The following is a 17360-nucleotide window of genomic DNA, read 5'->3' as shown; positions in this document are numbered from 1 at the left end:
TTAATTATTATTATTATTATTATTTTGGTAATATATATAATGAGAAAGACTATGTATGGGAGAAACCACTTGTCTGACTGTGGGAAAGAAACAAAACCACACATTTACACAGCAGTGCACAGTACAGTGTTTTCTTTGTCACAGTCAGTTTTAACAGAAAACTAGTACACCGTTGTTTAAGAAATATGTAGCATATGTCCGTCTGAATGTCTATTATAGTATTGTGTAAAAAATTGAATTAAATCGGTCAAGTACTTTTCAAGATTTGTGGTAACAGTATTTTCATAAATATGACATGTTAAGTTGCAGACAGGCACAATTAAGACACTTACTTGAGGATTTTGGGCACAGCCTTCATCAGTAAAAGAGAAACATACACTATTCATACACACACCCAGGCACATGACTGCCAGCTCAGGCCAGAATGCAACTATCACATGGGATGGAAACAGCAGTCTGATGAGGGTGGGTAAGGCAAAGGGGAAGGTAGTAGTGTACGACACTATCTGGTGGAGTGTGCAGGGACAAGAATGTCAATAGGTGCAGGTTAGGAGGTAGTGGTGCAGGGAGGAAAGATGAGCAGGTTAATCGGCAGAGGGCAGCTAACGAAGAGGGTGGGAGATGAGTATGGGGAGGAGATGATGGACAGGGTGAGTGGAACTGTTGGGTGGAGGGTGTTACTGTAAGTTGAGGCCAGGATAGTTACAGTAGCGGAGTATGTGTTGTAAGGATAACTCCTATATGCACAGTTCTGAAAAACTTTTGGTGAAGGGGAGGATCCAGAAGGCCCGGGTAGTAGTGCAGATAAAGACAATACATTGTTTAATGTTGTTTCCAAAAATCACAAAACATTCTTGATTGATTTACTTCAAATTTTTATGTAGTACACTAATAAACAGTCAGCTGGACATATGCCATATACAGGGCGATTAGAAACAATGTGAAAGGCTTGTAAGGGTATCACAGGATATGTTGTGCTGAGAAATAATTGCTAAGAAAAAAATTTGATGCATTGTGCCATTTCTGATTTAATTAACATTGGAATTAGCCAGTGTGATCATTGTGTGTGACAAATTTGAGCATCCTGCCAGAGAGGCAGGTACCACAAATGTTCTTCGTGTAGTTTCCTAAAGCCAAACAGGAGAGCAATAGAAAAATTGGACACGGATCGGAGGCAAGGATCCAACCTGAGCCAACGGCTGAGCAGTCTCGTGCTCTGTCATCTACGCTATGAGGACAACTGACACTAACTGTATCTGGCAGGCTGCGCAATTTGCGTGTGAAGTGACCTGATTGGCTAACTTCAGTGCTGATTAAATCAGAAATGGTGCAATGTATCGAATTCTTTTCTTAACAATTATTTCTCCACACAACTTACCCTGTAATACCCTTGCACATTGCAAGCTTTTCACACCGTTTGTGACTACCCTGTATGTTTTTGAAAATAGACAGCTGTAAAAATGCAATACCATCAAGAACTGTTTTCAGTGGCACGAGGGGATGATAAGTGCATACTTTGTGGTCGTAGTGTTAGTGATACATTTGTTACGGTCATCGGCAACTAGACGGTGCTCGGGAGGATTGTGCACTGTATGTTTTGACTCTGCAGGCAGTATCTGTGCTGAGTTTAGAGGTGAACAGTGTTTGCAACAGTCATTCAGGAGTACAACCGTGCCCCTCTGATGAGTCCATATTCCTGTGGAACAGCTCCAGCTGTTTGAATAGGATCGCATTGTAGGCCTGTGCTGTGGGAAGCTAGACGGACATATTGATAAATTGCTGCTCATTTCGGACACAATGTTTTGGTGGTGTGTCACTGCTTTCAACAGTGGTCTGTGGAACATTGCCACATCTGGGAAATCTGGTCACCTGTTGTGCCTTCTGTGTCATCAGGAACCACTGGGAACAGTCTGCTTGCAGCAGTACTGAGAACACATGTGAATCTGGTTAGATACCACTAGCGCTCCGACACCACCAGTCGTGGCTACTCTGGTTATGTGAAACAGTGGACTGGAGAATGTGACTGGTGGACTAACACGTGTGTGCTGTAGATGTGGTTATCTGTATACTCCAGAGTGCATTCACTCGTGACACACTAGTCCCGTCCCAGGCTTTAGGGTGGGAGAGTCCATCAGTTACAACTTGCAGTCACATTTGATGTTTCTGCAGGGTAAAGTAATGAGTGCTGCTACAATGCACGGGCTGTTATACAATTTACTTCCAGTTACAGCTGCTGTCACGTCAAGTGTTCTTTGTGGTGTACGAGGGTGGTTGAAAAGTTCTCGGAACGAAATAGAAAAAAGTACTTACATCACTGAAACTTTTTTATTATTATTTTTTTAATGTAGTCTGCTTGTGGATTAATGCACTCGGTCCAACAATGTTCCAGTGCCTTGATCCCATCTTGAAAAAAAAGTTCCCTCCAGGCCTGCAAAATAGTTGTCAACTCCGGCTATCAATTCTTTGTTTGAAGTGCATCTTCATCCACTAAGAAAAATTTTCAGTTTTGGGAAGAGATGAAAGTCTGCCGGAGCCATATCAGGTGAGTAAGATGGGTGTGACAACAATTCTTACTTTAGTTCGTGTGATTTTACCACGGCGATGGCACGTGTGTGCGGGCGCAGCGTCGAGAGTTGTGGCACCGGTCTTGCAGATAATTTTTACGTTTATAATTCTTCAGTTAAAATGTGATATACCTTTTCAGATGACATCTGGCAATGGTGAGCAATTTCACACACTTTCAATTGGCGATCCTCTGTGACCATTTTGTGCACTTTTACAATGATTCTGGAGTAGTGACACTTCTTGGCCTACTACTGCACAGATCGTCATCTGAGCTCTCCCGACCAAATTTTAATTCATTTGTCCACTTGGTAACAGTTGAATATGAAGGAACAGAGTCCCCCAGTATATTGTGGAAATCAGCACGAATGTCCTTTGCTTTCATACCATTCTTTACGAAGTACTTAATCACTGCTCGAATCTCGATTTTTCCATCTTCACAAATCACTACGTGGGAACAACAACAGAGCCTCATCACCGCCACAGCTATCTTCCGAGAGGATTGACGTGGCACATGTTTACAGGCAGCAGTCCAATGAATATCCCATGAACAACTCGTTGTGCTAGAACTGACCTCTCGTGATAATTTCAAGAACTTTTCAAACCACCCTCATACTAGTACTTTTCGGGCTAGCAAGATCACCAGATCACTCACCAGATGAATGTGTATGGGACATGGTGAAGTGGGATCTTGTTCTTCAGGACCTGCAAGGGCAATACGCTTGGGACAGTTTGTCATAGGATGCCACTTGGCACCTTTACAATTGTTTGTGCGTGAGAGGGAGGGCAAGGGGTACTCTGTGTAACGACATGACTCTTCAGGTACCATTTACTGTGACGTGCATTTAATTTTGTCTGAATTTCTCATATGCTCCCACAATGATGAACTACCTTTCACTTCACTTGTCAATAAGGTGACCTTGTCCTTGAAGTTGTTGAATTTTTTTCTGGCAGGGTGTGGAAACATAGTTAGCAAAAATCTCAAAAAGTTTTTAACTGATTTGCTTCAGAGTTTTACATGATGCTCTAATAAACATCCAGAAGGACATGGGCTATATCTTCTTTAAACATCAGTGTACAGGGTTTCTGTTGAAACTGACAGAGGGAAAAAAATGCTAGACTGTGCTGTAAAATGTATAGTTTCGTTTTTTTCTCTTCCTTTAACAGAAAACAGGAGTGTTGTATGTATAGCTTATTGGCCTGTGATTAGAATACTACTTGGTAATATGAATCTTCTGAAATTTTGTGATCATACAAGTTCGCAGATTAAAACTGTGAAAAATTCTGTCATTGAAGTTGCTATTCTTACAGATCCAGCAGATGGAGAAATCTCTCTTGTGCCCCACATACCAATGATCCTGGCTGATTTACCCATTCATTTTAATTAATTTCAAGGTTTCATTTGAAATAAAGTTAGAAGATAGGGAGGGCGGGGCGGGGGTGGGGGAGGGTGAGGAGGAGATGGAGAGAGGGGGAGGGGAAAAAGGAGATGGAGAGAGTGGGAGGAGGAGAAAGGTGAAGAGAGTGGAGGAGGATATAGATAGAGAGATGGGGAAGGAGGACTGGCCAAGGGGAGAGAGAGAAGGCGATGGACAGGGAAAAGGTGGACGTTTATTCAATTCCAATACATATTTAGCAATTACGAAACATTGCCACATTTGCTAGTCTACAGTATTTTGGTGACTGACCCAGTGATCTGCTGCATGTGCTGCAAGCTGTGCTGTTACGTGTACTCATTGCATAGACTCCTGCCAGACTGTGGACTATTGTTAGTCTTGCATCACTATTTGTAGCCAAGTTCGACTCCCAATGCCCACTAATGCTCTTTGATGCTATTTTGTTTTCAGAGACTGCACTTAAATTCCAAGAATTGCTCATCCTGTCAACATTTCCATCTGTGATGTATCTGCCGGCTGGAGATATCTTAAATTGAGTGCCAGACCCCAAGCCTTGTTTAAATCGAAATCTGTCCCTGTTTATTAGGTTTTGCAACATCTTTATTTTGAAGGACTCCTTAATTACACTCTCCCATTGTACTTAATATTTGCATTGTGTTTCTGGTCTCATCATATTTCATTTCGTGATTGTATTTGAGGTAGCGTTTGTTGACAGCTTTTGTTTCAGTCAGGCAAGTCAGTGCGAAGCGCCAAGAGAATGTACATTTCACAGAATACCTGTGTGGGCCCTGCAAAACAAAATTGCATCAAATGTCCTATTTGGTGTAAGGAGTTGAACACATTTATAAATAGCAACATGAGACCAACTACAGTTCACAGTCTGGTTGGAGTTCAGCACCGAGTATGCGTAACAAAACAACTCACAGCACGTGAAGAAGATGGCAGGAATGGTCGTTGAAATATTATCCACAAAATGGAAACAACAATTCAGCTGAGCACTCATTAGCATGCAAGTAATTTATTGTGCTGAGGGAACCTGAAAGATATTTTGTGTGACGCAAAGCAAACAAATTACTTTATTGATCTGAATGTAAACTGCAATGGTTACCAAAACTTTGACCAAGAAAAATGAGTGTGTGGCTCTACAAATACCACTATATTATTGGATCACAAAAACTTGTTAACTGCAGTGCCTGTTCCTTAGTTCAGAACAGAGCAACAGTATTACAAGTGTTTGGAAAGTGACCATTGTATATAAGGCAGTAGTTTAACTATCTATGACTGTTAACAGTTAATTACATAGTGACTCTTATTGTGCTCATAGTTCCACTGTTTTAAGTGACAGAATGGGCACAGTTTTCCTCTAAAGAGTAAAGTTTAGTAAAGAAATAAAATCATCAACAAACTTCTGAATTAGTCACAGTTATGGTGCAAGTGTCAAACACTTAGTTACTCCTGATGCAAAGAGTACATCTAATAGTGAAGCTTTCAAGAAGTGTGGTTGAAGAAATGGGGCAGTGTTCATTGTCCTGGATGATGACGTGCTTGGAGTTCTTGGTAGGAGAGTGACAAATATATTGAAACTGATGAAATGACTACCAGATGTGAAGTTAACAGTGACATCAAGGAAGACTGTGATTAGAAGTCTGCCATGCCTATGTAATTTATCTGTGTAATAAAATATGAAAAAGTGGTTAAGAACGACTCTACATAGGACAGTTTTTCTAAGTGGGTAATGTGACATTTTGTTTCTATTGAGAATGAGCTTCCCTCTCCTCCCCCCCCCCTTTTTCCTATTTTCAAAATTAATCCTATGTTTCATATTTTTTGATCCGGCTTATGAGCTACATTCAGTTTCTCTCTTCAGCAGTTACTGATAAGCACTGTACATACACTGTGTGATCAAAAGTACCTGGACACTCCCAAAAATGTACGTTTTTCATATTAGGTGCATTGTGCTGCCACCTACTGCCGGGTACTCCTTATCAGCAACCTCACTAGTCATTAGACATCATGCAAGAGCAGAATAGGCTGTTCCGCAGAACTCACAGACTTCAAACGTGGTCAGGTGATTGGGTGTGACTTGTGTCATATGTCTTACACGAGATTTCCACAATCCTAAACATCCCTAGCTCCACTGTTTCCAGTGTGATAGTGAACATGAAGGGACACATACAGTACAAAAATGTATGGGCCGACCTCGTCTGTTGACTGAGAGAGATCGCCGACAGTTGATGAGGGTCATAATGTGTAATAAACAGACATCTATCCAGACCATCACACGGGAATTACAAACTGCATCAGGATTCACTGCAAGTACTATGACAGTTAGGTGGGAGGTGAGAAAACTTGGATTTCATCATCGAGTTCCTGCTCATAAGCCACACATGACTCTGGTAAATGCCAAATGACACCTCGCTTGGTGTAAGGAGTGTAAACCTTGGACGACTGAGCAGTGGAAGAACATTGTGTGCAGCGACGAATCACTGTACACAATGTGGCAATTGGATGGCAGGGTGTGGGTATAGTGAATGCCTGGTGAACGTCATCTGCCAGCATATGTAGTATTGACAGTAAAATTCGGAGGCAGTGACGTTATGGTGTGGTCATGTTTTTCATGGAGGGGGCTTGTACCCCTTGTTGTTTTGCATGGCACCATCACAGCACTGGCCTACATTGACGTTTTAAGCACCTTCTTGCTTCTCACTGTTGAAAAGCAATTTGGGGATGGCGATTGCATCTTTCAACACAATTGAGCACCTGTTCATAATGCATGGCCTGTGGCGGAGTGGTTACACGACAATAACATCCCTATAATGGATGCCAGGCCTCACCGAGCAACATCGATACCTCTCCTCAGTGCAGCACTCCACGAAGAATGGGCTGCCGTTCCCCAATAAATGTTCCAGCACCTCATTGAACGTATGCCTGCGAGAGTAGAAGCTGTCATCATCTGTAAGGGTGGGCCAACATTATATTGAATTCCTGCATTATCGATGGAGGGCACCACAGACGTGTGTCATTTTCAGCCAGGTGTCCGAATACTTTTGATGACATAGTGTATTGTATGAATTTTCCTAACTGTGTAATTTAGATTGTGTGACTGTTGGTCAAATCACATAAGTGTGCCCGCGCACCCATCCACGTGCACGCCCGCATGCAAAAACACGCACACGCACACACACACACACACACACACACACACACACACACACACACACACACACACACACACACACACACACGGAGAGGGGGGATGAGAGAGAGAGAGAGAGAGATAGAGTGTACCTGGTCCAGAAACAGATCTCTTATGCCTTGTATCAGCAGTCACCTGCCACTCCCACATACCCACTGTTTGGCCACAAGGGAGCAGTCCTCTCATGACTCAGTACCACCCAGGACTGGAAGTACTGAATCACATTCTCTGCCAGGGCTTTTGGTTATCTGTCATTGAGCCCTGAAGTGCTAAATGTCGTACCCACTATCGTTCCCACCCCTCCCACGGTGGTATTCCGCCACCCACCCAACCCCACACAATATCCTATCTGTCCCTACTCCAGCCTAGCTCCCAACCCGTTGCCTCAGAGATTACACCCTTTTGTGTGTGTGTGTGTGGGGGGGGGGGGGGGGGGTAGTTGGTGATGCAAAATCCAATGCATAGGGTGTTTTCTGGCTTTCTTTCCATATTGATATCAATAAACTAGGAATGAGGTTATAACTGTGGTGACTGGTTTTGACTTCCTTTCCTTTTTGTGTCTGTGAGCTGCAACAACAATTATGGCCTACTGCCTACAAAATGAAGTAGCATTGCCTTTGTATGCCTAGCGCCCATTGCTGTGATTGCATTGGAAAGCATCATTTTATTCTTCTAATTTCCATTGAATGAGGGCCAATGGGGTTGATTTTTCTGAAAACTGAAAAAAATTCTCAAACGAGTCATAAAACCTTTCAGAAGGCTGATTTCCCATGAATTAGCTTCAGTTGTAGTTCCTCTACATATTTTTGCAAGACATTTAACAAAAACTCAATTTCTTCTTTCACAGCATACTTTGAACTTTACAGACTCACTATTACCCATTAACTTATGATGGTACAATGACTTCAAGTAGCTCTGTGTTTTCATACAGCTGAGTCTATTATTACCCACAGTGTATGAAATGCCCTGTCAATACGTACTTTCACCATAGCAAGAAACCAAGAAACAGTGAAGACAATCAATGACATTTGATTAGTCTGCTTCAAAGAAGGCATCAGTAGAAAAAGTTGTGAAGACATTTTTGTGGGATGTGAAGGATGTAATGCTCATAGCATTCTTTGAAAAAGAAAAGTTATCAATGGAAAATACTACTATGAAGTACTGGATCAGTTCAGCTAGAAACCAAAGGAAACATGGTCTTCTTTGAAAGTAAGAAACTACTCGGCGAGTACTTTAGAAAATGGAGGCTACAACCTAGTGCTACAAAGACAGAAGTATCTGCCTTCCATTTGAACAACAAAATGGCCAACAGAGAACTACAAGTCTATCTAGACGGGAAATTACTAAATCACCAACAAACACCCGAAGTACCTTTGGGTTACCCTAGATAGGACACTAACATTCAAAGAACACCTGACGAAAACTGCAGCAAAACTTAAAACACGCAACAACATATTGCAGAAGCTCTGTGGCACCACTTGGGGCTCCACAGCATCTACCTTAAGAACATCCGCACTTGGCTTGGTGTATCCAGTGGCAGAATACTGTGCCCCAGTGTGGCTCAACAGCAAACACACACAGATGGTAGATAGCCAACTTAATGCAACAATGCGTATTATATCAGGCACAATCAGGCCAACTCCTACAGTGTGGCTGCCCGTTCTCAGTAACATAGCCCCTCCTAACCTGTGCCGTGAACATGCTCTGGTTAGAGAATTTCAAAAAATCATGGCCAACCCTCAATTATAAATTCATGAAGATACTCACGACATCCAAGGAAACCGACTCCGGTCTAGGCATCCTCCACCAAAGACCGCACAGGCTCTGCACCAAACCAACTTTAAAATAAATGACCGATGGAAAGAGGAATGGGAGAGCAGAACAGCAGTAAACTGCCACAGTATGCCATGCATCTTTAGTAAACCAAAGGGATTTGATTGCCCTCACAAAGTTTGGTCAACTCTTAATCACATCAGAACCAACTGTGGGAGACTCCTTACACAGATGGGGTAAACTTCCTTCGGCCGCTTGCGATTGTGGCGCTGAGAGACAGACGGTCAAACACATCGTGCAGGAATGCCCACTAAGGGCATACGAGGGTGACCCACAGGATTTCCTAATGGCGACCCAAGAGGCAATCGACTATTTATTATCTAAGCTGGATGTCTGCTTGTGATTGCTCTTCTGTGAGTGTAAATTTACAATTGGTGGTGTCCTTATATACAAACTGTTATTTATTGCTCTGTTTATACATATGTGATTTTTTTTTTAAATCGTGTTGTTTCTGTAATTTTTACTGTGATGTTATGAGCCATACGCTAAATAAATAAATAAATACTGTTTCATTACAACAGCAAACCACTACATTCATGTCCCTGAAAAACAGCACAAATTACATCAAGAATTGCTGGTGCGTACCCCAGTATTCTCCAGATTATAAGGGGTGATGTACAAGTTTTTATTTGAGAGTATTGCTGCAGTGTATATGCAACATAACGTGACTCCGTGTGCATATGTAAGCTTTGACATGCAAGTAAGGAATTAGTGTGCCATTTGTCACTTTCTGACATGCGTGCAGGAAATATAGGAACGTGAATATGGTGACATTATTACCAGATTTGTCCAAATGACGCCATCATGCTAGTATTATTTTGTAGGCTGCCTAATGACAAACACCAATAGATGTCCACTGGAAAATGAAGAATGGGTCTGAGGTAGCAAATCTGTTGAAAACTGCCTTTGGGGAATGGTGCACCAAGTTCCATGCTGGTCACAGTTCGACACAAGACTACAGTTGATGTGGGAGGCCAGCCTCTTGGTCCAACTCAAGTGGGATACACTTCACCAACCGCCCTATAGTCCTGATCTCTCCCCATGTTATTGTCATGCCTTCGATCCCTTTAAAAAAAACTTTGAAGGCACAGTGATTCCTGTCAGGTGAGAATGTGTAGTTGGCTGTTACAGACTTCTTTATGGAGTAGGACATGGTGTTTTACAAATAGGGATCCTCAAGCTGGTGCATTGGTGGGATGATTGCCTCAATGCTCAAAGTTATTTTGTGTGAGTGGAATACCAATTCTCAACTGTACAGCCTTTGAACAGAAAGTTTTTGACTGCTCCTTATACCTCACTGTGATTTCTTCTTGTTCCTAAACATGCCTTAAAGATGAAAAAAATCTACTCGAATAATGGTGTGATCTTCAAGACAGGTGCACATATTATAGGAGTAGCTCAAAAGACAGCCAGGATGTTGGGGAAATCAAAATCTTAAATAGGGCTGCGAAACAGCAGCTGTGCAAATCTGAATAGGTTGAAAAATCAGCCAACCAGTTGCAAATAAAGGTTTTGTTAACCCTTGACCTAGGTTTCAATATTTGTAAAAATAGCTTCTTCTGAAGTAGTGGACCCTAAAAATGTATACAATCAGTTACAAAGTTATTTTGACAAACATAACAAATTATTAATAGAAAAATATTCGTAGATTGACAAAACAAAAATTATCACAAGCAGTGGCTTTAAATGGTAGCCAGATTACACACATTGTGCTTAATGAATGCTCGCTATTAAGTGCCCACAGGTAGAGGCTCTTGTCAACATAAAATTGTAATAGGTGTCACAGGATAAAATATTTCATAAGTCACGTGTACCTGACACCAGAGACTAAGGCCAACTGCTATAAGTATACAGGCTCAAGTGACCAGGAAAATTTGGGCTCCAGAGGGCGCCAAATGCATGTGCGTAAGAACTGCATCTTGGTTGTGTTGAACAACAGTGTTTTGTATTAAAGAAAACATGAAATTTCTTCTACAAGGCTATTAAAAATATAATAGATTTACAGATATACATTACGTATAAAATTACTAATACATTTGCTGACGGAGTAAATAAAAAAATTCAGTGTGCAGAAGTAGAGTTCTGTTTACAAAAGATCACTGTTACAAATGCAAGGGGAAAGAAGACCAAATATAAGCTAAAACAACATCACTAAAAAGAAAACCTTCCGCTTGACACTACGGAAGCTTAAGCGATGAGAAAAATGGGAAAGCAGTGGGCACTATATGCATTCACTTAATCACTGTGTCTTGCTGGTGTTAAGTAGCATAATTTTACATTAAAGCAGTATGACAATTTCTTATAGATGGCCACTAAAAATGCAACAACTTATACATTAAATATAAAGTTTGTAATACATTTATGTAGCAAAGTGACACTGCACATAGTTTAAGTATGCAGAAGATAACAGCTACAAAACTTACTTCTGTTACCAAAAAGGTGGAGGACATAATAAAAGTGTGTATTCCTAAAAGGAGAGTGTACATAAACTGTATTCCCATATAATGAAATATCTTTTAAGAAAAGGGTCTGTTGAAACATAACCAGCACGGAACCTGAAAATATCATTCTTGTGAAAACAACTGGCTCTTTATTCACATGAAGTAATGAGTGCTGTCAACAGTGGATACTGGTTAATTCCATGTTTCTAGATTTCCAGAAGACTTTTGAACTGAAGTATATCTGAGGTTCCATAAGGAAGTGTCATAGGTCATCTGCAGTTCTTGATTCATATAAACAATTTAAGAGACAATCTGAGGAGCCCTCTCGGAGTGTTTGCAGACGATGCTGTCATTTATCATGTAGTAAAGTCATAGGAAGATCAAAAATAATGACAAAATGATTTAGAGAAGTTACCTACATGATGCAACAAGTGGCAGTTGATGCTGAATACTAAAAAGAGTGTACTGAAAAAATGCATTACATTTCAGTTACACTAAAATCAAGTAAATTTCATGGTTTTTATCTCAATAGAATACATGGGGACTATAATTACAAACAACTTAAGTTGCAACCATCACATAGAATATATTGTGGGAGGGGAGACTAGACACAGAATTTTATTGGTAGAACTCTTATAAGGTGCAACCAGTTTGCTAAAGTGACTTTCTACACTAGGCTTGTCTAACCTGTTAGGGAGTATTGCTCCATAGTATAGGATCCTTACCAAACAGAGTTCAACGTGGAATCATGAATATGATAAGCTACGTGGGGTGTAATAATTAAAATAAAGGCGTATTTTGTTGTAGCAAGGTCTTTCCAAGAAATTTCAATCGTTAACCAGCATCTCCAAAAGTCAAAATATTTTGTTGACTCTCACCTACACAGGGAGAAGATACCATCATGTTAGAATAAGGGAAAGTCTATGAATCACAAATTGTGAGGACCATCTGTAAAATGAATATATATATATATATATATATATATATATATATATATATATATATATATATATATATATATATATATATATATATAACAGAGGGAAACATTCCACGTGGAAAAAATATATCTAAAAAGAAAGATGATGAGACTTACCAAACAAAAGCGCTGGCAGGTCGATAGACACACAAACAAACACAAATATACACACTTTGTGTTTGTTTGTGTGTCTATCGACCTGCCAGCGCTTTTTTATATATATATATATATATATATATATATATATATATATATATATATATATATATATGAAATTTCTTCACAGCAAAATGCCTTAAAGATAAATAATGAACAAGAATCTTTAGTGCCACTCTTAGACTCAGAAAGAAATGAGTTTAAAATTTTACTGTGAATTAATGGCTGGACAAAGCCAAAGTCAAGTGTGTGTGGGCCTCAGGTCAACCACAAGTCTATCGTCAGTTCTCTCACAGAAAGTTTAGGTATTCATTTCTTCCATGTGCTCTTTGAAAATTGAATATTGGCGATATAGTCTGAAACTGGTTTTATGCACATTCTACTAAGCACTCGAGTGTGAAATGTTGAGTAATCGTGTAGCTTTAGTAGAAGAAAAATAAATAATTTGCTTTGGAAAAAATGGCATCTCCATTCATAACTTGAGTACTGACTAAATTTCCTGTATAGTAAGGGTATACAATAAGTAATTGAAGACTTTTTTCCTGAAAGTAGGTTGGTTTTATTCAGGATTCCAATACATCATATTATTCCTCACTCATTTGCCTATAAAACCCTACTTTTCAACATAATTTCCATTCAGTGTGACAGCCTTATGCAATTTTATTGGGAGAACCTGTTTGCCTGCGCAGTACCACTCTACTGGTCGACGTCAGAGCCAATGTCTTGCTGCATCTGTAATCTCACCATCATTCACATGCTGCTTCTCGTGGAGTGCATCTGTCATTGGGCAAAACAGATGGAAGTCGGAAGGTCCCTGATCAGGGCTGTAGTCCAGTGAAGTTTCGTGAGTGTATCATCACTGCCAACAGACAGATCCAGTTGCACAGAGAGGTGTTTGATTGTGATCTGTTGATCAATTCGAATGAGAGTGTCCACAGGCTTCAGCATCGCAGGAACTGCAGCTGTGTGCATCCGACTGGCACACGGGAGGGGGAGACTGGACAGATTTGTGTGACCTTGTTGTGATGGTGACAGATATCTCATCCAGTGACTCATCATGCCTTTGTTCACTGCACGGTTTCCGTAGACATTTTGCAAGTGCCTGTGAATATCTGCGATAGTCTAGTTTTCCACCAAAAGAAATTCAGTGAGAGCTCTCTGCTTGGAATGCACCTCTGTTACAGATGCCATTTTTAAGGCTACATATAGCACTGCTCTCTATCAGAAGTTCATGAAACTGTAGGTGCTGAAGCAGGAATATTCCACAATGTCCCACAACAAACTGAAACTGGCTGAGAAAAAACAGTTTTGCGTAACTTATTGAATGCCTCTTGTAATTTGTTTGGATACTTGCTTTTTTGTATAGACATGCATAGATGTTGTGCAATAAATATAAAAACAACCTCTCATTAATGTTTAGGAAGGTTCTGCTACCTTACGTAGTAAATAACACTCTTTTTCTTTTCAGCTGCCTGGATACTGCGGACTGGGACTTAAGAAGAGCTCTCCTATTATTCATTGAAATGTACAAAGCAGATACAATTCCAGCAAGTGGATTCAGAAAACCAAAAGAAGCAGCGAAATCTTGAAAGCGAGAAAGCTTCTTGTTATTACAGAAAAAGATGATGAAAGTTAGTTTTGAGACCGATTAACTGAGGTACATCTGATGAAAGTTAGTTTTGTGACTGACTAACTGAGGTACATCAGCAGGGAACAGAGTGCAGAGAGCAATTAATGTGATGTTCGTTGTATCCAAAGGAAAATTTAACCGAAAGAACTCGTAAACTATGGGCAAAATAACTGTCCAATATGTGCCTCAAAGAAGTGATACACACACAAAAGTAAAAGTACACAACACTATCCTAGCTTTTGGGATGTGTGCGTATGTGGGCACGAGCACATATGTGGACACACGCAGGCACGTTGCACAATTTGTCTGAAGGTTAGCAAACTTTCAGTCTTTTTTGTGTGGCTGTCAATGAATCACCGCTTCTACTGTGCAGTGAGTGGTGTCCTTTACTCCTAAATTATGTACATTCTCTCTTCAACTATATTTGACCTGTGGCCACTGGACATTTAACTGTCAATAATTCGATGTCAGATACAGCACTCGTAGCAGATCTCGCTTCACAGCAGATAAAACAGTAGAGCCCTTAAGCTCACAGTTTACACCAAACTGCAGTAAGACGGCCAAGTCTTCAGACAACTCAAGTTTATCAAGCATAACCTGGTACCAGGCAATTTTGCTTGAGCTCGGAACCCTACATAACTTAAAGTATCATTGATTGTTCGTCAGTATTAATTTGTTACGTGTTGTACTCATATTATCTACAGTCGGAAGCCAACAGGTCTGAAATGGGGAGCTGTGAGATGTGTATGCTTGCCCGTCACTGCTGCCTTGGCCGTGCACTGGCACTGCTCTGAAACATCGTCCAAACAAATTACCAGCAGTAGCTGTCGTAACATCAAAACATCCGACAGTTAATTACTCAAAATAGATCTGAGCATAATTGTTTTGAGACACACTCTGTTACATATTACTTTGACATCACCTGCAGACACACTTACATGGGCAACTTTGGATCCTCACACTAGATCTTGCCCCCCTCTCATCCTGCAGTCTTGAATGAACCGCATTCCCTTGTAACTTTCCACAACCTATTTCTCTCTCCTACCCCAAGGGAAGGAACTAATTGTTCTGAAAGCTAGTATAGTGTTATGTACATTTCTTTATATACATGTGTATTGGCACTACTAAATATATCGCCTTCTGAAAGTTGTTACTGGCTAGTAATTCTGTCAGGTAATTTAATGTAATATCCATTACATTGCATGTAAATAAACTGTTTCTTATGTGAACTCAGTCTAAAAATATAACCTACAATCAAATTAAAATGTATGTCCTGTTCATATGTTACATACAGATACTTTTTCTGCATGTACATACATTATATGAATTACACACAGTGTACCCCAGGAGTCTCTGGGATGTGCAACATGAAAATTTCATTGTAATTCAGTATAATAAAATTTTGGAAATTTGTAATATGTGTTTTATTGTACCAAATAAATTAGATTAAATTGTCCCTTGCACGACAGACATTTCTGTAATCATAGTTAGTTTTGTGACTGATTAACTGAGGTACATCAGCAAGGAACAGAGTGCAGAGAGCAGTTAATGTGATATTCATTGTATCCAAAGGAAAATTCAACCAACACTCTGTTCTCTCAAGTTGTCGATAATGTGTGTATGCATCAGGAATCCTTTAATGTTAAACTTTTGATGCCTTTGTAGGGATTATTATTAGTCCAGCTAGTATATATATGTATATAATAATATGAAATATAATGACAAAAATAATCAATTTTTGAAAATACAATGTAACTGGAAAGATAAAAAGTCTACTCACCAAGCAGCAGCAGGAGAACAGGCATGTAAAAGGTGTTGTGTATGCAAGCTTTCGGAGCTGTTGGCTTCTTCTTCTGGCAGAAGGGTTGAAGGGGAAAGAATAGGATTGAAGGAAAAGGTCTGGTGAGGTTTAGGAAAAGGGGTACAGTTCGGAAGAATCTCCCAGCACACCGGGTCAAGAGATTTACCAGACCTTCCCATCCCGTACAGTAGGTCTCCCCTGACCCAGGATACTGGGTGACTTTCCCAAACGTTACCTCTTTTCCTAAACCTCACGAGTCCTTTTCCTTCACTCCTCTTCTGTAGAGGAAGGAGCCAATGGCACCGAAAGCTTGCATACATCATACCTTTTATATGTCTGTTCTCCTTCCACCACTTGGTAAGTAGATTTTTTAACTATCCAATAACATTATAATATGAAACAGGATAGACTCCTTCTCTCAAAATAGCGGAGGTACTGAGCGGGAAACAGACACATTGAAAGGATACTGTTATAATATTATAAGCCATTGGACAAGTCCTCCTTCAAATGTAGGAAAAACACACGCGCGCGCACACACACACACACACACACACACACACAGCCAGCCAGCTATTCACGCACAATCTCCCACACTGTCATCTCTGGGTGCTGGGCCTAACTGCATTGAACAGCGGACTCGGCTGGGATGAGTAATGGTTGTACAGAAGAGAAGTGGAATGGAGAAGGAGATGGATAGCAAAGTATGGATGGAATATGGTGGGGATTTGGGGGATGGCAGATTGCTAACTGCAGTATGGCGTGGCCATCCTGGGAGGGAGGGGGAGGGGGGGGTGTTAGAAAATGGGAAAGGACTGTGCGAGTCCACTGAGGTATAGCATGAGTTTATGAGGCTGGAGTGGAGTATAGAAGGGGTTTAGTAGGTGGGTACAGGGATTGTAGAACGTTGAGGCCACGAGGATTGATGAAATGAAGGGCATGTTCTAGGGAGAGTTCCCACCTGTGCAATTCAGAAAAGCTGTTGTTGGTAGGAAACATCCAAATGGCAAGAGCTGTGAAGCAATCTTTGAAGTCGAGCACACTGTGTCAGGTGGTGTGCACAGTAACTCTCTAACCAGCAGTATGGCAGTGGCCGTTCATACAGATGAGTAATTTGTTGGTTGTCGTGCCCACATAGAATGCTGGACAGTGGTTGCAGCTAAGTTGGTAGACCTCACGGCTGCTGTCACAGGTGGCCCTGCCTCTAATTGGGTATGAGGTTCTAGTGATAGAACTAGAATGAGTTACTGCCTGCCATTCATGTGGAGCACGTATTGGACTCACCGTGGACTTCTAGTACTCAGCCACACACAATTGATTTCGTCAAAATGTACGGGCCTGAAGATGGCGTTGATGCAACTTCGAAAC

At 40.7% G+C, this 17360-nt stretch overlaps 1 protein-coding gene across 4 annotated transcripts in view; it reads left to right on the top strand.

The window, feature by feature from the left end:
- LOC126210640 (nuclear RNA export factor 1-like) overlaps nt 1–15610 on the top strand; it is a 140879-nt gene extending 125269 nt beyond the window's left edge. For all 4 annotated transcript variants that reach the window (XM_049939958.1, XM_049939959.1, XM_049939957.1 and 1 more), the window contains one exon: nt 14033–15610. In XM_049939958.1, coding sequence (XP_049795915.1) covers nt 14033–14153 — 121 coding nt within the window. In that variant the 3' untranslated portion in view covers nt 14154–15610. The remainder of the gene's footprint in view (nt 1–14032) is intronic.
- The last annotated feature ends 1750 nt before the right edge of the window (nt 15611–17360 follow it).

Source organism: Schistocerca nitens, chromosome 10, assembly GCF_023898315.1.
Source record: "Schistocerca nitens isolate TAMUIC-IGC-003100 chromosome 10, iqSchNite1.1, whole genome shotgun sequence".
Lineage (NCBI taxonomy): Eukaryota > Metazoa > Arthropoda > Insecta > Orthoptera > Acrididae > Schistocerca > Schistocerca nitens.
The sequence above is the reverse complement of the archived record's forward strand: the minus strand, read 5'-3'. Positions and strand labels throughout refer to the sequence as shown.